The sequence below is a fragment of the Cricetulus griseus genome, assembly GCF_003668045.3.
Source record: "Cricetulus griseus strain 17A/GY chromosome 1 unlocalized genomic scaffold, alternate assembly CriGri-PICRH-1.0 chr1_0, whole genome shotgun sequence".
In the NCBI taxonomy this organism is placed as follows: Eukaryota; Metazoa; Chordata; class Mammalia; order Rodentia; family Cricetidae; genus Cricetulus; species Cricetulus griseus.
The window spans coordinates 129,834,078-129,861,498 of record NW_023276806.1 but is presented as its reverse complement, the minus strand read 5'-3'; the positions used below and the strand labels follow the sequence as shown (position 1 = coordinate 129,861,498).

Below are 27,421 nucleotides of genomic sequence, written 5' to 3'. Positions count from 1 at the left end.
ACAGGCTAACTACAAAAACAATTTTAAAAAAGGAATGGAAAGATTAGTGTTCACAGTTGCCTGTTCCTATATGGAGTTCTGGTGAACTACTCACCATTTTTTGCCAGTCTATAGGTGTTGGCTAAACATTATAATCACTATGAACAGAGGCCAAAGATAAGTGTGGAGGTGTGAAGACCTGGTGAGGCCTCCCCCGTGATGCCTGCAGGAGGGGCTCTACACAATTCGGATTTCTTAGTTCATCATAAAGGTTCCCCCATTACTGGTTACTGGCCCCCTTAGTTCATTCTCTCTCTCTCTCTCTCTCTCTCTCTCTCTCGTCTCTCTCTCTCTCTCTCTCTCTCTCTCTCTCTCCAGGATCTCTTTACGTAGCTCTGGCTGTCCTGGAACTCACTATGTATATCAGGCTAGCTTTGAACTCAGAGATCAGCCTGCCTCTGCCTCTGCCTCCTAAGTACTAGTGTTGAAGGTGTGCACCAACACACCTGGCTTTGTGATATTCTTTCTTACCTTTTAATCCTAGCCAGCAGTTTCTAGTACACCACAGAGAACAGGTTTTTCTGGTTTTTCAATGACATTACTATGTTGCCCTGGCTAGCCTTGAACACCTGGGCTCAAATGATTCACAGCCTTCCATGTAGCTGGAACAAAAGACTGGCTACTGTGTCCAGAAGTACAAGTTTTCACAATACCTCTGTATATGTTTCTCTCAGTACTTCTTTCTTTTTACCTACCCTTATCCACTTAGAAAAAAATACTTTTAGTCTCAGCACTTGGGAGGCAGAGGCAGGCAGATCTCTGAGTCAGAGGCCAGCTTGATCTACAGAGTGAGTCCCAGGACAACCAGGACTATACAGAGAAAGCCTGGCTCAAAAAACAAAAAGCAAAAAGGGCGGGGGGGGGGCACTTGGGGATAGTCTGCATATGACACCAGAGCCTTACTCAAAAATCCCAAGAGCCCCTGCTTTGATTCAGCTAAGAGGGCCTTACCAAAGGCTACCAACAGTGTCCCCATATGCCACTGACACCTAATATACCATTGGATCTTGTAGTAGCATGTTGCTTTGCTACATGCTACAGTTTGCAGTGAACTTGCGGTGGTGGCCATACCCTTTGGGCGTGGTTTCAGGTGTTCAGACATACCCCTTATAAGGTAGAGGAGGGGCTGGCTTGCTCTCTTGGGCTGCAGTGAGAGCATCTAAAGGGCAGAGACTGCATCTTCTGGTGCAGGTGGTTATTTACTATTATTTGTATAAGTGCTTCCCTAATAAATACATAATTATCATTTATCTTGGGTCTGGTGGACTCTTTTAAACCCTGCCTTCAGGATCTGCTGGATCACATGGCAAAAATCAGCAACACAGCCTGGACCTGTTGAAGAGCTTTCTCCTATTGCAGACCCCATCCAAAACTAGAAGCTTTTTGAGGCACTTGGTACAGGAGCCAGGTGAGGAACATGCTGCCTACGAAATCAAAATAGGCCCACTAAGCACCGTGCTTCTTTCTTGGTGTTGGGAGGGGCCAGGTACAATAACCTTAAAAGGAATATCTCTACATGGCCCACATTACTGGACTCAAAAAAAGGTAGAAGGCCCTTGGATTTTGGCTACATTTTTTCCCATCCTCTGACACATAAATGCTTTACTCCAGGGTGGTTGCTAAATCTTGCTCACTTGGTCCAAACAGCATTCATGTTATCAACATAATGGACCAATGCAAGACCTTGTAGAAGAGATATATGATTAAGATCTTACAAAGTTATGACATGGAGTTGGAATATTAGAAAACCCTTGAGACAGAGGAGAGAAGTTTGAAAGGATTAGGAGGTGTGGCCTTGTTGGAGGAGGTGTGTCACTGGGAGGTGGGCTTTAAGGTTTCAAAAGTCCATGCCAGGCCCAGTCTCTTTCTGTCTGTCCACCTACAGATCAGGATGTAAAGCTCTCAGCTACTTCTCCAGTGCCATGCATGCTGCCATGTTCCTGCCATGATGACAATGGACTAACCCTCTAAAACTATAAGTAAGCCCCCAATTAAATGCTTTCTCTTATAAGAGCTGCCTTGGTCATGGTGTCTCTTCATAGCAATAGAACAATGACTAAGACAGTGCAATGATATATAATATCGTAATAGTTCCTTATTATTTTGCTTGTTTTCAGTGGGAGACACAGAAAAACCTGCCTGGAAGTAGGAAGACTTTACAAAAGAGGAACAATTGGAAATTTTAAAATGGCATTGTGGACCATGTGTACAAAAGCATAGATATTTCTAAAACTACCAAGCATTTCAAGGCTGCTTAAGGCTGGGACTGTGTGTGGCTTGGTGGTAGAAAGCTTGCACAGCCTACGTATGTGAAGCCCTGGTTCAATCCCAAGCACATCAATAAACAAATAAACTGATTCGCATTACCAAAGTTCAAAAGAAGCAAAAGCATATGAAGTTAAACCATCTGTGAAGGGCACAAGGCTGTAACCTAGCTTACTGGAAGCTCAGACCAGAGGACTGCAGATCCAGAGCCTGCCTGGGATATGGAACAAGTTCAAGGCCAGTCCTGACAACTTAGTGATAACCTGTTTCCAGAATAAACAATGTTTGCAGTGACTGGCAAAAGTAGTGGTAATCTGAATTTGAGTAACTACAGAAAGGAAAGGACATATGCCAGAGGTTCTGGAACGATGACTTTGATGAGGGAGTGAAGAGGAGGAAAGCTCACAAGAGGAGGAATGACTCCCACATTCTTCTCCTGGGCAAATAGGTTGATAGTCCAGCACAGAACAGTTAGAAAGACCAGGAATATGGGAAGCAGGAACTTTGCAACCCACTATAGAAGCTGTCTATCCCAACCACTCCATAAAACAGCTCTGGCAAAGCTGTCAATGCCGTCCTCCTTGCCCAAACTGATGGGCACTCTCTTAGCTCTCTCTGCTCTCTTCTCTTGGCTCCCATGAAATCATCCCTAGCTCTACTGTTCTTTGCTCTCTTCGGCCCTTGCTGGCTTCTTTTCCTCTACTCAGTTTTAAAAGAATATCTGTATCCTGACCTCCTCCTCTGTTCTCCCTATATACATTCTTATTTGGTGATCTCGGTCGTCCTCCTGACCCAAATTCAAGTGACCCCAAATCTCTGATTTCAACCCAGATCTCTTTCCTGGCATCGAGCCTCCAATTTCCAATGGTCTTCTGAACACCTGCCACCTGGGTCCATCTAGCATCTTGTAAAGTTAGAGCTCTTGCTTTATAAGTAGGTTCTGTGCTGGCTATACTACAAATAGAGGCTCATAAAGTGATTGTGCTGTCTGAACTCCCAGAATATAAACCTTTGCTTCCTGGTGGTTTGTTTCTTTAAGTGCTTGGCTCAAACTCAAGACCTCATGAATATTAGGCGCTACCACTGAACAGCCCTAGAATTCATGGTCTTAATAGAGAAAACAGATAGCAAACATAGAGTATATCCAAAATGCAGCATCCACTACTAATACACTGCACAACCAGACCCGGCGTGAGGACTGGGAAAGAAAAGCAAAAGGCACTTTAAGGGTCGATCATAGTAATAACTTGAACTCAACCTGTTCAAAATTGAAGTAATCATGATTTGTGGCAATCTGGTCTTTCTCCTATTTTTATGTCTGTACATGTATCCCCAATCTGTACATCTATTCAATAAATATTTAACTCACTTATCGGCACTTACAAGGTTCAAGGAAATCCCCCTATCCCCCTTTACCCAGTTGCCCTAGTCCACAATGTGATAATCAATTATTTTAATCCCTCTCCTCCTCCTCCTCCCCCCCCCCCCGCACATAGATGGTATTAATTCTGCTCCTTAAGTTGCCATACCCCATCCCACCCCTTCCACCTCCAATTACTGCCTCAGTTCAGGTCATGAGGATTTGTCATCTGCTTCCAGCCACAGCATCTGAAATTGCCATCTCTGTTTGCTTTCTCCCCTCCTACTTCCCAGCCTTGTGGCTCTAGAATTTATTTCTAAAACACAATTCTGATTGTGTTTCTCCAATGATCAAGCCCAGCAGTGAGGTGATAGGTGCCATCCTAGGCTCTCAGGAGGCTGTGAATCATGAGTTGGAGGCAAAGCTTAAGCAACATGGGGAGAAAACAACACGGCTCCTCCACTGTCTGCAGATAAATCCAAATCTCTATGAAAAGAGCAGAGTTCGGTATTGTGTTTCAGTTTAAGTCTAATGATCCTTTATTTCAGGCAACCTTCGGGGAGAGGGCTAGATCCAAGGCGTAGGTACACAGTTACTCAATGAAAGTCTAGCATGTTAACTTATAGGTAAACTTTAAGACTTTCAATTTTCTATATTAAACCTGTGACATAGATTAAAGAATACTTGTAATGTTCTATTTTGACTATTTTCTTGGCTTTTGTGGCCATCACTTGCTTTGGGCTTAAGGGAAATATTCCTGTAGGGTTAAACTAAAACTTTCTCATTAAACAAATACAGCATTTGTAAAATCAAACTCTGCTAGTTTGCTGTAATATTATCAAATTTAAGCTGAATGTGCCTTTGAGACATGTAGGTATTATGGCCCTGTATCCATAAAACACATTCTCCTATCTGTTGTCCTTATCATACCAAAAAAGAAATTAACCAGCGTAAGAGCCCTTCACCTTTTCAAAGAACTTGATCATTTCAATTAGATTCTCACTCCCAAAATTTCTCATCAAATATTGGCATGATTGGCATTATTATTTTGTTTTGATGAAGCTGAATAAAAGTAAAGGATAAATACCTTTTAATGTCACCTCCCTTAGCTTGGATGCAGTGTTTACCCTTTGCTGGACTTTTTAGACCCACTTTTCACTTTGCTGTAACTTGAACTGTGTCCACACAGAACTGCTGGCAGATTCCTGAGCATCCCATGCCCTTTGTACTTTTAAGTCTGTATTTCTACACCAGTCTTATTACCTTACGGAACTGATGGGAGTTGTCCTTCTGTATATGTGTTTCTCTTTTTGGTTAATGAATAAAACACTGATTGGCTGATTCACCAGGCAGGAAGTATAGGCAGGGATAGGAGATGAGGAGAATTCTGGAAGTTGTCATGTAGAGCCAGGGAGGAGAGGATGCACCAGGGGTTCTCTGGTAAGCCAGGACTATGTGGAAATACATAGATTAATAGGAATGGGTTAATAATTAAGACAGAGCTGGCCAATAAGAATTCCTAGCTTTTGGCCAACAGTTTCATAATTAATATAAGTCTTTGTGTATTTATTTGGGGCTGAAACGGCTTTGGCAGGACCCGCCGGGTCTGGAAACATTCCTTCAACAAGGAACTGTGTCAATAGAGGGTTAGGAATAAGGCTCAGTAGTCAGGAGCACCTGCTACTCTTCCAAAGGACAAAAGTTCAGATCCCAGCAGCCATGTTGAGCAGTTCATAATGGCCTGAAACTTGAGTTCCAGGGGATCTGATGCCCTCTTCTGGCCTCCTGAACTTCTGGCCTTCTGGACTCCTGAACATATTCCATAGATACAAAAATCTATAACACAACTTTAACAAAAGTTTTGAAGTTTCTATCTACACCTACAACACTTTATTACCCTCGTTTATGCCTGTTGCCCCTACAAGAATACCCCACTTCCTTGGTTGCACAAACCATGTCATTAACTTTTTTTTCTTCCCAGACCCTACCTTCATGCCCAACATAGATTGCGGTAGTATTACCTGGAGAGGCAGAACCAACAGGCTAAACAGATATAGATATATGGGAGGTGATTACCAGGGTAATTGGCTCACCTAATTGTAGAGGCTGAGAAGTCTCCCCACTGGGTATCTGTAACTGAAATCTCTGTGGTGCCAAAGGGAGGCTCAGTCCAAGTCCGGGTCTTCAGAACCAGAATCTGATTGCCTGATTCTCAGGGTAAAGCCAAAGATTGCTGGGAGACACAGGTTGAGTCCTAGAATGCAAAGGCCTGAAAGTTTAACCTTCTGCCGTTGAGGATAGAGTTAAAGTGTTCCAGGTTTAGTAAAGAGAAAATCACCTTTCTACTGTGCTGTTTGTTCTTTCTGGTCCCCTAGCTGATTGGACGGTGCCTGCCCAGAGGGAAGGTGGATAATCCCATTCAGACTAGCAGTGCATTCGTTGATGTCCTCTTTAAATACCCTCATAAGCACACCCAGTGTTCTACCAGTCAGTACTCTAGGTATGTCTCGCTTGAATCTAGGTTTTACATTTATTCATTAACTGCGTGCAGACTCAGTGAACAAATCTAAGAAAATCTAGTAGGTTTAGGACACTGGAACAGTTAAGATGCTAGGTTGGACCAACCTAGGCAACATAACGAGTCTCCTCCCCAGAGCCTTCAAAATATTAATAGTTTTAAAACAATGTGAGAAATAAAAGAAAGATTTAAAAAGCCATACTTCATAAAGTAAACTACTCTACTAGCTGCTAAAAACACACAAACTAATGCTAGAAATTGAACTAAAAAAAAAAAACCCAAGTGATAGGTGACCCAGTCTGCAGATCTTAAGGAAAGAGGCTTGGGACTGATATTAGATATTAGTTCCCAGATGGTACAGTCAGATAGTGCTAAGACTTGAAGGGAAATCACAACGGAAACAAAAAAGTGGCAATACTGCCTCCTAGTGGCCTTTGGCATAAAGGCCGCTACCCCAGGGCCCTTGTAAGATAAATAACTTCTGTGTGGATACTCAGACTCTTTATCCCATTAACACCCCATCAACCATAACCTTGGTAAGGAAATTTGAAACTTAAGACCTCTTTATATTGCCCGAATTAACCCTCTTGCAAAAGCCCTTGCTTAGGTGATTGACGTATAAACCAAGGCTCCCAAGAGATTCTCTTTATGCTGAGTTTGCAGTAAGTCTCTTACCGCTTGCTTCCTTCTCTAACAGCCTGTCTTTACTGGACCACCCCATGGGCACACTCCAGAATATTAAAAGTACTTTGCTAATTGCTTTTAAATTTTTTTGTTGTTCGTATGATTTTTGCTTGTTTTGAGACCATGTGCAAGGGTCTCCCTGATGGCCTGGAAGTTGATAGACCACACTGGCCTTGAACTCACTGGAATCCAGTGACTACCTTCTGAGAGCTAGGATTGAAGGTATGCATCACCATCGAGCTTTTTGGTTGGTTGGTTGGTTGGTTGGTTTTGGTTTTTCCAGTTTCCTAGCTATTCTGGAACTAACTTTGTAGACCAGGTTGGCCTCAAACTCACAAAAATCTTCCTGCCTCTGCCTTTGGAATGCTGGGATCAAAGGCCACCACGCCCAGCTGTTTGTTTGATTTTTAAATCTCAGTTTAATGACTTTGACTCAAAATTCTCAAGGAACAGGACTTGGCACACAATGAAGCTGACACAGGAAGATTGGAAGCTCAAAGCCCTAGTATAGAGCTTAGAATGGGGGCTTAGTATAGAGATCTCAAAAGAAAGAAAAGAACAAAGCAAACAACAACAACAAAAAAACAGCAGAGACAGGCGGATCTCTGTGAGTTCAAGACCAGTCTGGTCTACAAGAGCTAGTTCCAGGACAACCTCCAAAACCACAGAGAAAACCTGTATTGAAACCCAAAACAAAACAAATAAACAAAAAACAAAAAAATCAAAACAAAAACAGTCCTGGGAAAGTGGCACTTGTGGTTTCAGAAAAGAAAACTGCAATGCACTCTTGACATGATAGTTGGAATGAGAACCCTGTCAGCAACAAAATGTACCTTACACAAATAGGATACAGGGCGTGAGGGTTGGGGAAACCAGCTATGTTTTGTGAAAGCTACCATGTCTCTCAGGATATTCAAGTAAGTCAGCTCTATGCAGAGGCCATTTTGGCCATTTTGCAACCAGAATTGGGAGGCCACTTTTGGAGTTAGGTTATTCATTTACTAAACCTTTTTGTCTCTTCTCAATCTTCTATTGGAAAAATAAAAGTTGTGAAAAGTATGGTTTTGTGGGGGAGTGTGGGCCTAGAGAAAGGACTCGGCAGGGAAGGGTGCTTGCCACCAAGTCTAACGACATGAGTTCAATCCCCCAGGCTCGAATGGTAGGAGACAGTCCACCCCTGAAAGCTGCTGTCCTCCACACACGATGTGGCAAAGAAACAAACATGTACAAAGTAAATAAATAAATGTAATTTTAAAGTTTTTAATGGAATTGGAGATATGGCTGAGTAGTTAAGACCACTTACTGGTTTTGCAGAGGACCCGGATTTGGTTCCCAGAACCACACAGTAGCTCACATCTGCCTGTAACTCCAGTTTCCAGGGAATCTGATGCCCTCTCTGGCCTCCATGGGCTTCTTCACAAACACAGTGCACATGAAAACTCACGAAGGCAAACACACATTCACAAACTTTTTAAAAAATTAGTCTTTAAAAATTAATTTAAAAATTAAAAATGAGAAAATTAAAATTTTTAAAAAGTTAAAAATATTTTTTAATTAAAATAAATTAGCAATTTTTTTTTTTTTTTTTTTTTTTTGGTTTTTCGAGACAGGGTTTCTCTGTGTAGCTTTGGAGCCTATCCTGGCCCTCGCTCTGGCGACCAGGCTGGCCTCAAACTAACAGAGATCCACCTGCTTCTGCAAAAATTTTAAAGTATGATTTTCAAGTGACGAAATATTGATGAGTTATCAGACTGCCCACCTAGTCCATAACTGTAAGACACGTCTTGACATAGGAAGACTGACTGGCAGATTAACACATCAATAGCAAATATGCTTTCTTCATTTTTTTTAATGTTCTTCAACTTCCTTCTAATTCATATTTTAGTATTCCTGGGTGTTCTGTTTGAAAGACTAAATATATAGGCCGTGGCCAGAGAGTACATAAAGTAGAATTCTAAATGGAATGGAATTGAGAACGCATTAATGAATCTATGTTGTTTATAGCCAACTGATTTTTTTGGAAAAGACGTTAAGAACATACATTGGAGAAAAGACATTTTCAGTAAATGTTACTGATAAAATTAGATATCCGTATGCAGAAAAATAAAACAAGACCCCCACGTCTCACCAAGTACAAAAGCCAACTTCGATGAAAATGGGTCAAAGACAGTGGTATGGTGGTGCACAGCTGTAATTCCAGCGCGGGAAGGCAGACGTGGAAGAATCATTGCAAACTGAAGGCCAGCATGGTCTGCTGGTTGTGCTAGCCAGAGCTACACAGCAAGAAGCTGTCTTTTTTAAAAAAGGAAAGGGGAAGCTGGGTGGTGGCAGTACACACTTTTAATCCCAGCACTCAGGAGGCAGAGGCAGGGCAATCTCTGTGAGTTCGAGGCCAGCCTGTTCTAAAGAGTAAGTGAGTTAGTTCCAGGACATCCAGGGATGTTACATAGAGAAACCCTGTCTCAAAAAACGAACAAACAAAAAACCAGCCTGGTGACATACAGTAATGATCTCAGCACTTGAAATTCAGAAGCATGAGAAATCTCTAATTTGAGGCCAACCTGGACAAACAAAGCAAGACTCTGTATTTTAAAAAATACATATTTAAAATAATAGAACACAGTAAATGTTAATGCAAAATTAAACAAATAAAAAAAAAGAACTCTGAGCTATGCTTTCAACCACTGCTCAAAAAAAACTAAGTTCTTTGTCGTTATGTTGTTTTGTTTTTCCAGGCAATGTCTCCGAACTCGCCCACCCAAAAAAAGAGCAAGAGCTGCGGGACTCTCAAGAACTACAATTCCCGGCAGTCCCTGCGGCGGCGCGCCACGACTTGGATGCGTGCACAGCCGCGGAGCCCTGAGTCGTTCCCGCCAATTCTCGTGTCTGTCTAGTTCCTGACTTCATGGAGCCGTTTGATCCTGCCGAGCTGCCGGAGCTACTGAAGCTATATTACCGACGCCTCTTTCCCTACGCCCAGTACTATCGCTGGCTCAACTATGGCGGAGGTGAAGGAGGCTGGAGCGGGGTGGGGAGTGGGGCTGGGAGCCGTGTGCGGGAAGATTCTGGGAGAGATGTCCTCACATGACTGTCGGGTGCCTTCCTGCACCGTCTCCATCCCGCCTCACCACCTCTGAGGTACGGAAAGACAGGTGGACCTAGCCACACTGTTAAAAGAACGGGGCCAGCAGCAAGCGGGTGTTAGCATGGAGGCGCGCAGGTGTGACCTGCAACCAGGTGCTGGGAAGAAAGACACTTTCACAGCTAGGGCTGTTTAAGGCCCACCGATGAAAGGCATTGCGTCTTTTAAAATATTTGCACCTCCTGTTCATTGTTCTCTAGCAAATGTGGAGTGGTACGTCCCTTCAAATTGCAGACTAAGTAGAACAAGAGCACTCATAAAAATATTCTAGATAGCCTGGTGACTCACACCTGTAATCCTTACCTTTGTGAGGCTGAGGTAGGTGAATTTTCATGAGTTCAAGGCCAACCTGGGCTACACAGTAAATTCTAGGGCAGCCTAGTCTACACAGTAAGACCCTATTGTGTGTGTGTGTGTGTGTGTGTGTGTGTGTGTGTGTGTGTGTGTATAGTCCCATTAGTTGAGATTATGTAATGCCCTAAACTGAATAAAGTACCAAATTAAAATTATTTTGCAGTGACAAAGAATTACTTTCAACACCGTGAATTTTCATTCACACTGAAAGATGATATTTACATTAGATACCAGTCCTTCAGCAACCAGAGTGAGCTGGAAAAGGAGATGCAGAAAATGAATCCATACAAGATTGATATCGGTGCTGTATATTCTCACAGAGTAAGGAATCTTTTTTGTGTGTTTTGTTTCGTAGGCCAGAGTGAATTGATACCCCCAAGTTTTGAAGGTCATGTTTTAGAGTTTGTTATGATTGATCAAACACACTGGTTTTGCCTGGCATGCATGGACTCTTGGGTTCCATAAACCAAGTGTGTTGGTGCATTACCTATAACCCAGTGAAAAGGAAGAGGAGGCCAGAGGATCAGATGTCTAAGCCCTTCTTAGCTGCAAAGGAATTGGAGGCCAGTTTGAAATACATGAGACCATGTCTTTAAAATGGAAGAAGAAAATTCTTGCTGGGGTGGTGACGCACTCCTTTAATTCCAGAGACAGGCAGATCTCATCTACAGAGTTAGTTCCAGGACAGCCAGGGCTGCAAGAGAAACCCTGTCTCTGAAAACAAACAAAAAACCTTTGATTTGATTGGCTAAAAGAGAAAAATAAAATAAATCTATATTTGAAAACAGTAAGCCTGAGGCTGAGGAGATATCACAGTTGTTAAAGTGTTTGGGGACCTGACTTGAGAATCCCTCAGTACCCATGTCCTGAGGCAAAGACAAGCGAATCCCTTGAGTTTGCTGGCCAGCCAGAGTAGTGGAATCAGGGAGCTCCAGGTTCAGGAAGAGACCCAGTCTCACTGAGGTGGAGAGTGGTTGAATACCTGACTTCAACCTCTGACATATATACATGCATCTGCACAGATGAAACAATTAAGTATAGAAGTTTTTATTAAGTTTCTCAGAAAAGGATCTGGGATATAGATTAGATGAATGTGTTCTGGCAGACCCTACGTTAAATCCGTACCAGATCCCTGTTGCACCAGGGGTCGGAAACTAATGTTATTCTCTCTCTAATGCATGAGACCTGGGAGCTCTTAAGATTTTCTGGTAACCTTTCTTTCCCTAGTTCTAAAACTATACAACTGTACACTTTGGTATTGTCTGTTCTGATAGGTATTGAATGGACCCTTACCACACTCATGGTCTTCAATTGTGGGGTAGCTATACTTTTTCTAAATATCCCAACCTTTTTCTTTGAAATACCTTATTTCTAGGGATTTCAATGGTAATTTATTAAAGCCTATTTTATACTTAACTCCACTTCCCCCATTCATAATATTCCTGCTTCTGCCTCCTGAGTTGCTGGAATTTACTAAAGTACCCGGCTACAGACATGATGTTTTTACTGGAAAGTGGTCTGGCCGAGCCATATTCTTAGGGACTCTGTGCTAAGTTTCTCTAGGTCTTTGTCAGAATAATATCTCCACTAGCATAGTGATCTTTGTTTAGTCACTGACCTATCCCTAGAGCCCAACACATCTGGTCAGATTCTTTAGAAAAGAGTCTAGTCTGCTGCCTGGGTTGGAAGTGGAAAGCAACAGACATAAGGAGAAAGGACTGGGTCCCTGGCTGAGGAGATGGCTCAATAGGAAGAAAACTTGCTTTGGACCTGAGTTCAAACCTCCAGCATTCACATAAGAGCTGGTTGTGTCTACACTTACACCTATAACCTCAGTACTATGGAGGGCAGAGGCAGGAGGATCGCTGGGGTTTTCTGGCAATCAGCCAAACTCCACGTTCTGTGAGAGACCCTGTCTCTAGGGAATGAAATGGAGAAGTAATCAAGTAGAACACCTAACATCCCATGCATGTGTATACTACACACACACACACACTCTCTCTCTCTCTCTCTCTCATACATAGACATAAAAATAGATACAATTTAAAAGAAAGGGCTAAATATTAGCATTTCATATAAAAATACATGGTTAATCTCTCTATAATATATCCTTTTTCAACTGTGCCTTTTGTCCCCCAAGTCTAAAGACCCTCTTTTATATTTTCCAAGTAACAGTTCAGGTACCTTCTGTGAGGGCTGTGGAGGAGCAGTCACTTAACTCTGTAGGGTGTGGCAGGGACTGGGGGGTGGCTCCTTTGATTGTTTGCCCAGCATGGAAGCTCAGGACTCTAGGACTACATATCTGGATGTAGTGGCACATGCTTATAATTCCAGCACTCTGCTGGCTGGCAGCAGGATTAGCAGTCCAACATTATCCTTGGTCACATAAGGAGTTCATCCTGGGCTACATGAGACCCTGCTTCAAAACAACAATAAAGACTCATTTGAGGAGATATTTTTTAATCTATTGAAGGGATCTAAAATAAGTATATATTTGTTATTTGTATGTACAGTAACAAGGAAAGGTTTGTAAAACACCCTGTAATTGGGGATTATTTGTATAGACATTTCTTTATTAGAAACCTAAAATAGCTTTATTATTTCTATCATGCAACATACATGTATAGAGAATTCATTAAATCCTATTCTAGGGCTGGAGAGATGGCTCAGAGGTTAAGAGCACCGACTGTTCTTCCAGAGGTCCTGAGTTCAATTCCCAGCAACCACATGGTGGCTCACAACCATCTGTTATGAGATCTGGTGCCCTCTTCTGGTGTGCAGATATACATGGAAGCAGAACGTTGTATACATAATAAATAAAATCTTTAAAAAAAAATCCTATTCTAAGTAGATTTAAAAAAAAACACACACACAAAAACTATCACTAATTGAGATTGTGTGAGATCCAAAGTAATGGACTCAAAGTTCCTTAGATGTGGTATTATGCAATTTCTTTAACTCATTTTTCTGTGTGAATAGACATGGGCAATTCTTTCAGAAACTGATGGGCGTTTTGTATTTGTAGCCCAGTCAACACAATACAGTGAAGCTGGGAGCTTTCCAGGCTCAGGAGAAAGAACTGGTCTTTGACATCGACATGACAGACTACGATGATGTAAGGAGATGCTGCAGGTAAGCACCTTCCTGTTGGGGTGAGTGATGTCACTGGCAGTGAGTAATGATGACTGTGTTCCAGTTCTGCAGACATATGTTCTAAGTGCTGGACCCTCATGACGATGGCCATCCGCATCATAGACCGGGCATTGAAGGGTACGTGTCCGGCATGGTCTGCTTTCTACAGTGTCTGTATTGCATTATCAGATCTCATACATTTTTAGTGTTTTCCCCTGAAACATAAGAGAAAAAGAAAAGAGAAAAATTTGTAGTGAAAACATTAGTACAGCTGTCAAACAAACCAGTGTATCTTCCCGCAGTACAGTCCGGTGTAACACACTCTGCTGGGTACTATTCTCCATAAGAAAAATGAAAAAAACAAAAAGAAGAATCTTACCCAGGCTGGTTTTAAACTTGCTATAGTACCAAGGATGACCTTGAACTGCAGCACCTCTGAACTGGTTCCCTGTATAGTTTGGCCGACAGCTGCTTCTAATTCTATCTCTAAAGGATTCAATACCATCTTCTGGCCACTGTAGGCACCAATGCATACATGGTAAACATACATGCATATACACATAAATATTATTGAAAGTAAGTTAAAAAAGAAAGAAATCCTTGTCAGAAAGATGGGTTTAAAAAAAGCAAGAGCTCAGGGCACAGCAAGCTACTTGTAAGCCAGTTTGATTGAAATGAGAAAGCTCTTCCTGTGTGTCTCGGTTAGGGTTTCTGTCGCTGTGAAGAGACACCATGACCCTGGCAACTCCTATAAAGAGTTAATTGGGGTGGCTCACTTACAGTTCAGATGTTCAGTCCATTGTCATGGTGGGACACAGCAGCAGGCAGGCAGACATGGTGCTGGAGCTGAGAGTCCAGGCAACAGGAAGTGATCCGTCTCTCTGGGCATGACTTGGGCATATATGAGACCTCATAGTCTCCAGCAAGACCACATCTCCTCCAATAAGGCCAACCTCCTAGCAGTGCCACTCTGCTTGGGTGCCATTTTCTTTCAAACCACCCCACTGTATGAACATGAGCGCCAGAGCTTGGTTTCCAGCACCTGTGTAAAAGCCAAGCATGGTAGCACATTCCTGTAACCATAGCATGGTAGCTCAGACCTGTGACCAAAGCCTGGGGAGGCAGAAACAAGGACTCCAGAGGCTTGCCCAGCCAATCTGTCTAGCTGAATCAGCAAGCTCCAGATTCAGCGAGAGGCCTCAAAAAATCAGGCAGACAGTAATGACACCCAATGTCAGCCTCTGAATTCCCCACATGTAGGCACAGGCATGCATATCCATACATCATAAAGACACAAATTTAAAAATAAGAGAAAGCCATGTCTGGTGGTACATAGCAATAATTTGGGGGTAGAGGTAGGAGGATCAGGAGTTCAAAGTCATCCTTGGCAATATAGCAAGTTTAAAACCAGCCTGGGTAATGGTAAGACTTTGTCTCAAAATACAGCCTGGGGCGGTGGAGTGGGGGAGGCATGGGAGTACTTGGGAAAAACATGAGAAATGAGTAAGCAAAAACTAGGTCATAAAACTGTCTTAAAACCTGTTGTTTCTGCCCCTCTTCAGAGGACTTTGGATTTAAGCACCGCCTCTGGGTATACTCGGGAAGGAGAGGCGTTCACTGTTGGGTCTGTGATGAATCTGTTAGAAAATTGTCCTCTGCTGTGCGTTCTGGGATAGTGGAGTACTTGAGTCTTGTAAAGGTAAGCTTGTCTTCATTAACAGTTTCCATGTCTTTATCTAGTAGATACTGCCAAGCCTGGAACTTTCAGTGACATAGAAAATGATCTTTTATAGCAACGATCGTTTAAAGTCATAGTAGCTACTCTTTGAAATATACTATATGCATGCACACACAAGCTTGAACACACATGTACGAGAGAGAGCACACACACACACACACACACTGAGCACATACTCACATGGGCAAACAAGCACATGCACACGCACACACAGCTTAGGTAACACTGCAGGAGAGAAGATGGAAAGGATGAACCAGACACAGGATGGGGAGATGTGCAGCAAAAAGACGTCTCCTGGACAAGACGTACCGCGTGCATGTGAATTCACTACAGCTGTCTGCACAGGTTCTACATGAGGTTGGGGGCCGTCAACAATTCATTTCTCGTGGATGGAAGAATGGTCCCTGAGGCCCCACCCCTTCCCGTGTGACTGGTCGGGGAGGGAGGGCATGTCATTTTCATCAGTGGTGTAGCCACTGATAAGTTGCCCTAGCTCTAGGTAATAGCCTTCTCGCCCAAACTGGGGCAAGAAACTTTAATTAAACTCAGTGAGTCGGACACACAAAAGACCTGAAAACGAGAAGAAGGCCCATTGGGAAGAAGGATTTCAGTAGGGGTGGGGTGATTGAAAATAACTAACATGCTGGACGTTGGTGGCGCACACCTTTAATCCCAGCACTCGAGAGGCAGAGGCAGGTGGATCTTTGTGAGTTCCAGGCCAGCCTGGCCTATAGAGCGAGTTCCAGGCCAGGCTCCAAAGCAAATACAGAGAAACCCTGTCTTGGGAGAAAAAAAAAAAAGAAAATAACTAACATTCATCATATAGATATGTGAAACTCAAACAATAGATAAATTATTTATATTTTTAATATATATATGGCATCTCACACCCCTAATTTTGGCACTGGGGGACTGAAGCAGGAGGCTGTGAGCTCCAGGCCGGCCTGGGCTAGAGAGTGAGACGCTGCCCCCAACAACAAAAAAGATGCTAAATATTTTGCTGCTAAGTATCCTCCTTTGTATCAAAAGGAAAATTAATTTGCTTCTTTTGTTAATTTTGTCAAATAAAGTTAGCAAGAAGTTGGAGGGAGGTATTGAGATTCTGGGCTGAAGAGATGGCTCGGTGATGAAAAGCACTTCCTACCCTTGCAGAGGACCATGACTGGGTTTCCAGCACCCACATGGTAGCTCACAACCACCTGTAACTCCAGTTCCCAGGATCTGAGTCCACCTTATGGCCTCTTTAGCTGTAATACACATGGTACACATATGTATACACAGGAACACACATACACAAAAATTAAATATAGTTTTAAATAATGAAATAGCATCCAAGCTTCTATAATTCCAAATCTGTGGTTTTTACATAGCTTTAAATGGAATAATAGAACATATTAAAGATGTTTTTAAATAACTTTATTTGTACTTTATAATATACATAAGTAAAGGTCTTTTTGTGATTTATTTTTCAGGGTGGTCAAGATGTTAAAAAGAAAGTTCATCTGAGTGAAAAACTTCACCCTTTTGTCAGGTCTGTTGGGAAAGACTCCCTGAGGTTCTCTGGTTTGTTAAGTGTGCTCGTAGAAGTCTCTTGCTGTCAGTTTTCACCTCCGAGGAGCGGTTTTAGTAGCAGTTGCACTTGTCAGCCTCCTGTTTTATGTTACCCTATTCCAGTGTGTTCTTCTTTGGCTCTTAGTGACCTTCAGGACTTGATGAGAGATGTGACACTATCTCTGTTGAAAGATAAGAGAGATGGGTTCTAGAGAATCATATGGCCTGTTTAACATCACACAAGTAATTGTAGGCATTTCATATGCCGGCCCAGTCTACCTACTTCTAAAACCATGCTTCCTCTACCCCTGCCCTGCCCTGTGACCTTGATTAAATGATGGAGGCAACACTTCTTTGTGTGAGTGAAGTGGAGGGCCGGATCTGTTCTATTTTATTTTGTTTTGAGAAAGTCTCTGTGATCCTGGCTGGTCTGAAACTCATTCTGTAGAGATCCTCCTGCCTTGGCCTCCCCAGTGCTGGGATTAAAGGTGTGTGCTACCAAGCTAGGCAGCTGTTGTGACTTTAAAGCAAGAAACTAGATCCTACATATAATACTGATATGTTGTCCTAAGTTGGTTTCTATACCAGTTTTGCATGTTCTATGATGTTAGTAACCTTATAGATTGTAGGATTTAAGAAGTAATCATTTCTGCCAGTCGTGGTGGCTCACACCTATAATCCCAGCACCAGGAAGCAGAGACAGGTGATCTCTATAGAGGCCTGCCAGGTTTCCAGAGGAGTTCCAGGTGATCCGGAGTTACACAGTGAAAAGCTGTCTCAAAATAAAATAAAAAAAAAAAATTAAAAAAGCAAACCTTCCCTTGGTACCTACGTATCCTGTGATAGGTATATGATAGGTTATTTCCCTTTAAGTGTCTAGTTTTAACTAATTAACAAAAGGGACTCATTCCATTTAGCTAATTCTAGAAATTCAGGAAAGTAAGCAATGACCTCACCCAGCAAGAGAGTGCCTGTGCCACCTGTGTGTTGCTAATACTAGTGGGACTTTGTTGTTACTGTTACTCCTACAGGAAATCTATAAACATAATTAGAAAATACTTTGAAGAATATGCCTTAGTTGGCCAAGATATTCTTGAAAATAAAGAAAACTGGGATAAGATTTTAGCCCTTGTTCCTGAGAATATCCTTTCCTGTGGCCACTGTGTGAGCCAGGTGTGTCCATCTGTGACATTATAGATATGTACTGCCCGCGCAGTCTCATACGTTCCTATAAGTTTAATCTTTTTGTTTCCTGCACGTCTACATTTTTATATCACTGGGCTACAGTAAGAAATGGGACCACTTTGTAAAATAGTTTTCTCATAAGTTGTTCCTAGAATTAATGGTTAAAGAATGGGGAGTCATTTAGTCTAGATATTTACAAGACCTGGGAAAACTTCATTATGTTATAATACCTTATACTTATTTTAGCATCCTTTCTGTCATTTCACTTCTATATTTTTATAAGGGTTTTTTTTTTTGCTTTTTGCTTTTTTGAGACAGGATTTCTCTGTGTGATAGCTCTGGCTGTCCTGGAACTCTCTCTGTAGAGGAGACGGGCCTCAAACTCAGAGATCCGCCTGCCTCTGCCTCCCGAGTCCTGGGATTAAAGGCACGCACCACCACTGCCTGGCTATAAGGGAATTTTTTTAATGCTATAAGTGCCTAGGAATCACTAGTAGCTTCTAAGTATGTGAAGCTTCGGCATCCTTATGATAGCACACACTGCACACTTAACCTGCTGAGCTACCCAGATTCACGTGTTCCTTAACGCTGCACCACCCATTCACGAAGAGCTTCAGAGAGGCTTCCAAAGGCTTCACAGTTCACCTCAACGCTGGGAATATCTGAGGAAAGTGATCAGCACACCCCAGGTATTGAAATCTGTATTTACCAATATCATGATACAATCCATGATTAAGTTGTGATTGTTTCTGCATAGTCATTTATAAAGATGGTTGAAGAAGGTCTTTCTTTTTAACCATCTTTGAAGTCCCTTCTGGTCCTCATGGTGGCCTTACATCGTCTGCTTTCAGAATATGAAGAACGACAAATGTGGTCCCTGGCTGGAGTGGGAGATCATGGTTCATTACTGTTTTCCACGCCTGGATATCAACGTGAGCAAAGGAATCAATCACTTACTGAAGAGCCCTTTCAGCGTTCATCCTAAAACAGGTACAATTCAACGAAAGCTAAAAGTTTTTTCTTTTGTTTTGAGACAGGGTCTCACTAGGTAGACCTGGCTAGCCCCATAACTCAAGTCTGCAAACCAGGCTTCCCTCACAGAGATCTGCCTGCCTCTGCCTCTGAGTACTGAGATTAAAGGCATGTTCCATCATGCCTGTCTCGTTATTTTTGGTGTTAGCAAGGATGCCATTAGTTGTGAATAGATTTAGACGTCTGTGAAGTTAAGGTTGAAGAAGCGACTTGTTGGCTAGTATTTACATACTTTGACCTTGCCCGTTAAGTGGCTACCAGGTGAATTGCTGTTACATAAAAGTTTCAGTGTTGGGGAGGGGTAGGAGATTCAGTTTGTAAGGTGCCTGCCTGGCACGCACATGAGCCCTGGGTTCCATCCCCAGCAACCATAGGCCTGTAATCCCACTAATCAGGAGGTGAACACAGGAGAGTCAGAAGTTTGAAGTCATCCTTGTCAGCAACATGGAGTTTGAGGCCAGCCTAGGCAATACGAGAGCCTTGTCTCAAAAAAAGACAGAAAATGGAAAAAAAAAAAACCACATTAGGAGAAATAAAGTGAAATCAAGTATAAAGTTATTACACGCCTGTAATTTCAGCACTCAGGATGTAGAATCTAGAGGGAAGCCGGAGGGTCAGAGCCATCCTTGGCTACATAGCGAGTCCCAGGCTAGCCCAGGTACTCCACAATGGAACCCTATTTCAAAAGAAATCATTATCCCACAGAATCAGCTGGCCCGAGCTAGTGAGAGATCACTGACTCAGGTCTGACAAATGGGGAACCTGCATAAGACTGAAGTAGACTCCCTTAATACAGGTGACAATGGTGTGACTGGGACAATATATGAGGCCACTGGCAGTGGGTCCAAGACCTAACTCTAATGCACAAACTGACTTAGTGGAGCCCAGTCTATATGGAGAGATACCTTGCCCAGCCTAGACACAGGGGTGTGGGGGTGGAGAGTGTTGTGCCCAAGTCATGAGGATCCCCAAAGACCACCAGGGAGACAGACCCACTGGACTGTAAAAGCAAGGTTTTATTATTTAATCCAACCATGACAGGGACCCTGTCTAGCTGGCTGACACAGCAGCCACCAGAGGAAGTGAAGTTTCCTGTCTACTGCTAGGTTTTTGTTTTGTTTTGTTTTGTTTTCAAGATTTTATTTATTTATTATGTATACAACATTCTGCTTCCATATATATCTGCACACCAGAAGAAGGCACCAGATCTCATTACAGATGGTTGTGAGCCACCATGTGGTTGCTGGGAATTGAACTCAGGACTTCAGGAAGAGCAGTCGGTGTTCTTAACCTCTGAGCCATCTCTCCAGCCCCTAGGTTTTAAAGACAAAAATCACAGGATTACATCAGTAGGTACGGGTTGGTTTCTGATTGGTTGACATTTGGGAACAGTTAGTAGAATTTCTCAAAGTCATATTTTGGGATGAAAAACCTATGTATCAATTATTCTCATTGGTCAGTGCTGAGAGGGAACAATCTGTGGTTTCTATGGCTTTGTCTTGTTACTCGAAGGTGGCCTGTTGTTCATAGATACCAATAGTTTTCAGAAATGTATCCTGGAGACTACAGAGGAGGTTTTGGTCTCCCTTGGAGTTTCTTTTATGGCCAAACAGTTCCCAGGAACCAAGCACCTAGGAGGCTAGGTGGGTGGTCTGGAGTTTGTTCAGTTTTGGCCTTAGGCTCCAGGAGGCCAGAGGATCTGGAGTTTCCTTTTGCCAGAGGCCTACATGTCTTTTCTGTAGCCTGTCATGGCTGCTAAAGCAGGGATGAGCGAGTGTCTGGTCTCTTCCGAGAGGTGCCTTGGTCCTGCCTCAACTAGATGATGGGACAGTCTTAGTAGACTTCCTAGGGGAGGCCTTACCCTCTCAGTGGAGCAAGTGAGAGGAGGGGGAACTGGGATTGGAATGTAAAAAATTAAGAAAAAAAAAAAAAAACGAAATCATTATATCCTCAGACCTTAGATAGGAATTGTATGTATTGTCCCAGGTGTAGATTGCATTGTTTTGTTTTGCTTTTTCGAGACAGTTTCTCTCTGTAGTTCTGGCTGTCCTGGAACTCACTCTCTAGACCAGACTGGCCTCGAGCCAGATGTAGATTTATAAGATAATGTCATTGAAGGTCATGTGTCACTTAGCAACAGAAATACCTTTAGAGAAATATCATTTACTTTATTATTGTGCAAACATCACAGAATATTTTCATACAAACTAAGCTTCTTGTTGCTGGACAATATCTTGTAATATTGCCATCATATGCAGCCCATCAGTTGACCAGAATATCATTCTGGGCACATCATTATGCATAAAGTGCTTGGTGAAGATGTCTGGTGTGGAACTGGTATGGTAGCTCAGTAGGTTAGAGGCACTTGCTACCACACTTGACCTAGATTCAATTTCCTGGGCTTACATGGTTAAAAGAGAAAACCAACTCCTACAAGTTGTCCCCTGACTTACACACACACACACACACACACACACACACACAGAAATAAATGTTTTTTAAAAAATTTGTTTTTGAAGGGATAGATAGATGATTCAGTCGTTAAGAACATGTACTGCTCTTCAGAGGACCTGAGTTCAAATCCTGACATCCATATAGGGTGGCTCACAGTTGCCTATAACGCCAGCTCCAAGGGGAATTTGATACCTCTGACCTCTGCATAGAACACACACATATAGTTAAAAATAATAGAAATAAACTTACAATGTCCCATGTGGTCAAGTGGTAGTGCATATGTGTAGTCTTAGCACTTAGGGGATTCATATGTTCAAGACCAATTTGGGCTACGTAGTGAGTGGCTCCAAACAACCTGAGCATAGATAGCTCATGCTTATAATCCATCCCAGTACTCAGGAAGAGACAGGAAGTCCAAAGCCAGCCTGGTCTGCATAGTTGTGAGTTCAAGGACAGCTAGGGTTACATAGTGAGACCCTGTCTCCAAAAACCAGATTAAATAGACCTTATATTAGCAAAGCACTTGGGGAAAAAAAATGTGGCTGGGCGGTGTTGGCTCACTCCTTTAGTCCCAGCACTCGGGAGGCAGAGACAGGTGGATCACTGTGAGTTCAAGACCAGCCTGTTATACAGAGCAAGTTCCAGCATAGCCAGGACTACAGAGAAACCTTGCCTCAAAAACAAACAAACAAAAAAATTTGTATGTACATGCTAAAGATTGAACCTAGGACCTCATGTGTGCAAGTCAAACACTCTACCACTAAGCTATATCCCCAGCTCTTCGCAAAAATTTAACCAAAAATAATTCAGAGACACAACGGTCTACAATCATGTGTTTATAACCTCTGGTTCTTACAGGTCGCATTTCTGTGCCAATTGATTTTCAGAAAGTGGATCAGTTTAACCCATTTACTGTTCCAACCATAAGGTACGTTCCAGATCACTGGTCATTCCTCACTTGTGACTATTCTTGTGGATATTAAATAGATTATCCTAGATCCCTGGATAGAGAAGTAGCTTCACGGGGTGACATTGATGGATGGAAGTATTTAGTACTAGGGATCATAAGGTGATACTTTAGGGGAGCCATGCATGTCCTTAGTTGTTTCATGGGAAAAGGCACCTTAAGGTCAAATAAGCCTATAAGGGCCAAAGAGCATAGCTCAGTAGTCAGAGAGTACTGGGCCCAAAACACAGCATCAAGAATAACAAGTCTGGGGGGCTGGAGAGATGGCTCAGAGGTTGAGTTCAATTCCCAGCAACCACATGGTGGCTCACAGCCATCTGTTATGAGATCTGGTGTCCTCTTCTGGTGTGCAGATATACATGGAAACAGAATGTTGTATACATAATAAATAAAATCTTAAAAAAAAAAAAAAAAGAATTACAAGTCTGGGAAATGCTTGGGAAGATGGCTCCTCAGGTGAAGCACAAGCATCAAGGCCTGAGTTGAAATCCCCAGACCCTACTCAGAGCCAGGCACAGTAACATGTACCTGTGATCTCAGTGTGTTTGTGGTGAGATGGGAGTAAGAGACAGGAAAATCCCCAGAAGCTCACAGGCCAGTTAGCCCAAAACACACAGCAGAAAGCAACAAACAGAACCCGTTTCAAGAAAGGGCCAAAGGTTTGACTGTATGTGTACTGTAGCTCGCCTACACACATGCAGCCACAAAAGTTTCAGCCTAGAGATGTATGGGGATGCAGCTCGGTGACAGCACTGCTAAGTATATAGCATATGCAAGGCACTGGGTTAGATCCCCAGTGCCGGAATGAAAAGGGATCTTGCCAGGTGTAGTGGTGCATGCCGCTGTGGATCCAGAGGCAGAAGGATCACAGTTGTAGGTCCGGGAGTGGGAATGTGGCTTAGTAACAGCAGGTGTTGTGGTGTACACCTGGAATAAATGAGACCCTTAATACAAATTTTAAAAAAACAAGTTCCAAGTCACCTGGTCTCAAAACACCAAGGGCTTGCTGAGTATTGCAGCACTTGTCTGGCACTCGAAAGGCCGAGTTCAGCCTGCATTACTGTGGAACACTCTTTGCTGCATTCCCAGTGCTTAATATAGTAATGTGCTTGAAGAACAAGAAGAGATTGTACTGCCAGAAGTGAGTGGTGCCAGGGCCTTTTACATACTAAGACAGTCAAATCCGCCAATAAGCTACACCTCAGGCACATGTTCTTTGGTTTTTTTGTTTATTTTTTTAAGATTTATTTACTTATCATGTATACAGTGTTCTGCCTGCATGTCTGCCTGCAGGCCAGAAGAGGGCACCAGATCTCATTACAGGTGATTGTGAGTCACCATGTAGTTGCTAGGAATTGAACTCATGACCTCTGGAAGACCAGCCAGTGCTCTTAACTGCTGAGCCATCTCTCCAGCCCCATGGCACATGTTCTTTTCACAGAATTTTTGAGCTTCATGTGCTAGTGTGTCAGTGAGTGATGTGAATCTAGAAACCAACTTTAAAACTCCCTTATTTATTCTATTGCTTGTAGCGCCATCTGCCGAGAATTAGATGTGGTTTCCACTAATGAAAAGGACAAAGAGGAGCACGAGGCCGAATCTGAGATCAAACACAGAGTCAGAGGTCAGCTGATGCATTGACGCTTCACTCTGACAGAGCAGTCTGCATTCCTGTAACTAATTCTGAGAAGCAGGCCACCCTGGGTCATTTATTCTGAAACCAGCTCAGTGATACATGCTGTTAAAGAGCTGCCTTCCTTGCAGAGTGCTTTCTCTTCCCCGGTCAGATACATTCCTAAGTCTGGTTTTAGAGTTGTTCCGAATGGAATATTTTTCCTAATTTCCTTCTCAGAGAGTACATTATCGGTTCATGTGAAGGCTGATTTCATAGCCTGCAAGTTTCCTAGTGTATTCTATGGAGTCTTAAAGAATTGTGTCATCTGCAAATATAGACAGCATGACTTCCTCCTTTCCTATTTTTATCCCTTGGAGGTCTGTCTTGTGTAACTGCTATAGCTGAGGCTTTGAGCACTGTATCCAGTAAAGGGTGGGGGAGGTGCTGGAGAGATGTCTCAGCAGTTAAGAGCACTGGCTGCTCTTGCAGAGGCCCCGGGTTCCACTTCCAGCCCCCATGTTATGACAGCTGGCTGTCACTCCAGTTCCAGGGTATACGACATTCTTCTCTGGCTCCTGTGGGTACTGCATGCATGTGGCGTACAGAAATACATCCAGACAAACACTCATACACTTTAAATAAAAATAAATAAAATCTAAAAAGATATAAAATAAAGAGAGGAGGGTGGGCATCTTTGTCTTGTCCTTGATTTTAGAGGAAATGCCCTTGATCTATCTCCATTTAACTTGATCTATCTCCTACTGTTGACTGTAGGTTTGTTGTGTATAGCCTTTATCATTTTGAGGTATGTTCTAACTATTCCTAAAGTCTCCAGAACCTTTGTCATAAGGGCATGTTGAACTTTCTCAGGTGCCTTTTCAGCATCAATAGAAATGCTTGTGTGGTGGTTTCTGTCTCAAGTTTATTTATGTGATGTATTACATTTATTGATGTATATATGTTGAACCAAACTTGCCTCTCTGGCATGACGCCTGTTTGTTCATAGTGTATAATCTTCTTAATGTGTTCCTGAATTCAGTTTACAAGTATTTTGTAGAGAATTTTTACAGCTGTGCTCATCAAAAAAAAAAAAAAAAATGGTCTGTAGTTTTTTGTTGTTGGTTGTTTTTAGAATTTTTTTAAATTTTTTTTTATTTATTATGTATACAATGTTCTGCCTGTGTGTATGCCTGCATTGCCAGAAGAGGGCACCAGAGCTCACTGCAGATGGTTGTGAGCCACCATGTGGTTGCTGGGAATTGAACTCAGGACCTCTAGAAGAGCAGTCAGTGCTCTTAACCTCTGAGCCATCTCTCCAGCCCTTTTTTGGTTTTTCGAGACAGGGTTTTTCTGTGGCTTTGGAGGCTGTCCTGGAACTAGTAGACCAGGCTGGCCTAGAACTCACGGAGATCCACCTGCCTCTGCCTCCTGAGTACTGGGATTAAAGGCATGTGCCACCAACGCCCAGCTGTAGTTTCTTTTTGTGTTGTGTCTTTTCCTGGTTTTGATACCAGGATAATATTGGCTTTGTAGAATGAATTTGGTAGTGTTCCTTCATTTTCTGCTTATTGACCAAGTTTTTGTTTTTTTTTTAAAAATTGATATGAGTTCTTCCTTTAAAGTTGGAGAGGCCAGGTGAAAAATAAAACAAAAACTTCAGCAGTGACTTTTCAGTCCTGGCTTGTGTGCTAGCGTGTGTGCTAGCGTGTGTGTGTGTGTGTGTGTGTGTGTGTGTGTGTGTGTGTGTGTGTGTGCTAGCGTGTGTGTGTGTGTGTGTGTGTGTGTGTGTGTGTGTGTAACACTATGTTTCCTTGGAATCTGTTGGAATGACACCTTTAGTCCTCTAACTTGTATCTCCTCCTTTCTTTTTACCAAGGTGGCTAAGGGTTTGTTAATCTTCTCTTTCAAAGAACCAGCTCTGTTTGGTTGTTTTAAAATATTCATGCTCTTTCTGCCAATGTGCTAGCTCTAATGTACATGCTTTGTAATTTAGATTATAAGAAGACCAGTCTAGCACCATATGTGAAAGTATTTGAACAGTTTCTTGAAAACCTGGATAAGTCCCGGAAAGGTGAACTTCTCAAGAAGAGCGGTAAGATAGTGATCCCCTTGTATCTAGCAGGATAGTTTGAATAGTTTAAATCTCCCAGCAAATGAGCAACTTTGTGTTTCTTGTCTTTGTAAAACTAATGTTTGTCTAATCTAGTTAAGAAAATATTGATTTATTGTAACTTTAGTGTTTTTTGGGTTTTTTTTTTTTTTTTTGGTTTTACATTTATTTACTTAAGGGGTGTGTGTGTGTGTGTGTGTGTGTGTGTGTGTGTGTGTGTGTGTGTGTGTTTGCATTCACACTTGCCACAGAATGTGTGTGGAAGTCAGAAGACAACTTGTGGAAGTTAGTTCTCTCCTTCCACCCATGTAGATCCTGGAAACTGAACTCAGGGCTTCAGGCTTGGCAGCAAGTGCCCTTCCCCACTGAGCCATCTTGCCAGACAAGTCCTTTGTATTCCCATTCTGTACTGGATCAGCCTATAATGTGGGCTTCAAAAAAGTCTCTATATATGAATTCAATAGAAGCATTAAATAAATCAGAATATGGAAATAATTTATAAAAAACTATATTTTTAGTTTCTAAATTTTGTTTTTCTATTTTGTTTTAGATTTACAAAAAGATTTCTGAAGAAAACAACTTCCATCAAAGCAATGCCTTCCATCTTTAACCGTGGGTCGAACAGAACCATTTAATAAATATGGTAGCCTCATCTGTGTGCCTTAATTTTTAAAGCAGAATGTCCTGATTTTGAGAAACAGTTTATGTTGAAGAGATTTCCTGGGACCAAAGACAGGGTTAAGGATCCTGACAGGAACAATAAATCAAGGAATAAGTAACCTGCAGAACTTTGTAAAACTTAATGCTCTAAAAAGATAACCCTTAGGCTTCTGATACACTCAGTTCTATCAGTGGCTGTGTACAGAGGTCCTCGGTGAGCAATAATGTGCCAAAGCTTTCATTTCAGACCACTGGGTGCCACCTCCATTCCCATAATTCTATGTAAATGATGTCCTCAGCCTTCAGTCATATAACTTAACAGTTGTGGCTCATACCTGTAATCCCAGCACTTAGAAGTCTGAGGCAGAACAATTGCCACACATTCAGAGCTGGGCTGGGCTACACCACAGCCTACTTGTATTAATCAGGGTTCTCTGGAGGTGCAGATCTAATAGAACAACAACAACAAAATGTGTGTGTGTATATACATATGCACACAAATATATATACACATATATGGAGGGGATTAATTAGAATGCCTTACAGGCTGTGGCCCAGCTAGTCCAACAGCAGCTGTCTACCAGTGTGAAGTCCAATAGCTGTTCAGTTCATGGG

At 42.4% G+C, this 27,421-nt stretch overlaps 1 protein-coding gene across 4 annotated transcripts; it reads left to right on the top strand.

The window, feature by feature from the left end:
* The first annotated feature begins 9,705 nt into the window (after positions 1 to 9,705).
* Positions 9,706 to 26,798, top strand: Prim1 (DNA primase subunit 1). 4 transcript variants are annotated; one of them, XM_027392167.2, is made up of 13 exons: positions 9,706 to 9,874; positions 10,526 to 10,683; positions 13,388 to 13,494; positions 13,559 to 13,632; positions 15,057 to 15,193; positions 16,705 to 16,763; positions 17,815 to 17,924; positions 18,563 to 18,657; positions 18,820 to 18,958; positions 22,313 to 22,382; positions 23,954 to 24,045; positions 26,030 to 26,128; positions 26,697 to 26,798. In XM_027392167.2, exons 1-13 carry the CDS (start codon positions 9,772 to 9,774, stop codon positions 26,714 to 26,716), a joined length of 1,263 nt encoding a protein of 420 aa, XP_027247968.1. In that variant the 5' UTR covers positions 9,706 to 9,771; the 3' UTR covers positions 26,717 to 26,798. The 4 variants fall into 4 exon arrangements, with proteins under 4 accessions (XP_027247968.1, XP_027247969.1, XP_035307391.1 ...); XM_027392168.2 differs by having other exon boundaries at positions 9,707 to 9,874; positions 18,566 to 18,657; XM_035451499.1 differs by having other exon boundaries at positions 9,738 to 9,874; positions 10,590 to 10,683.
* The last annotated feature ends 623 nt before the right edge of the window (positions 26,799 to 27,421 follow it).

Coding starts and splice junctions, on each gene's coding strand:
- Prim1 (XM_027392167.2), top strand. CDS start 9,772: ATGGAGCCGTTTGATCCTGCCGAGCTGCCGGAGCTACTGAAGCTATAT. Junction 16,764..17,814: donor AAACTTCACCCTTTTGTCAG/GTCTGTTGGGAA, acceptor TTACTCCTACAG/GAAATCTATAAACATAATTA. Junction 17,925..18,562: donor TTTAGCCCTTGTTCCTGAGA/ATATCCTTTCCT, acceptor TTAACGCTGCAC/CACCCATTCACGAAGAGCTT.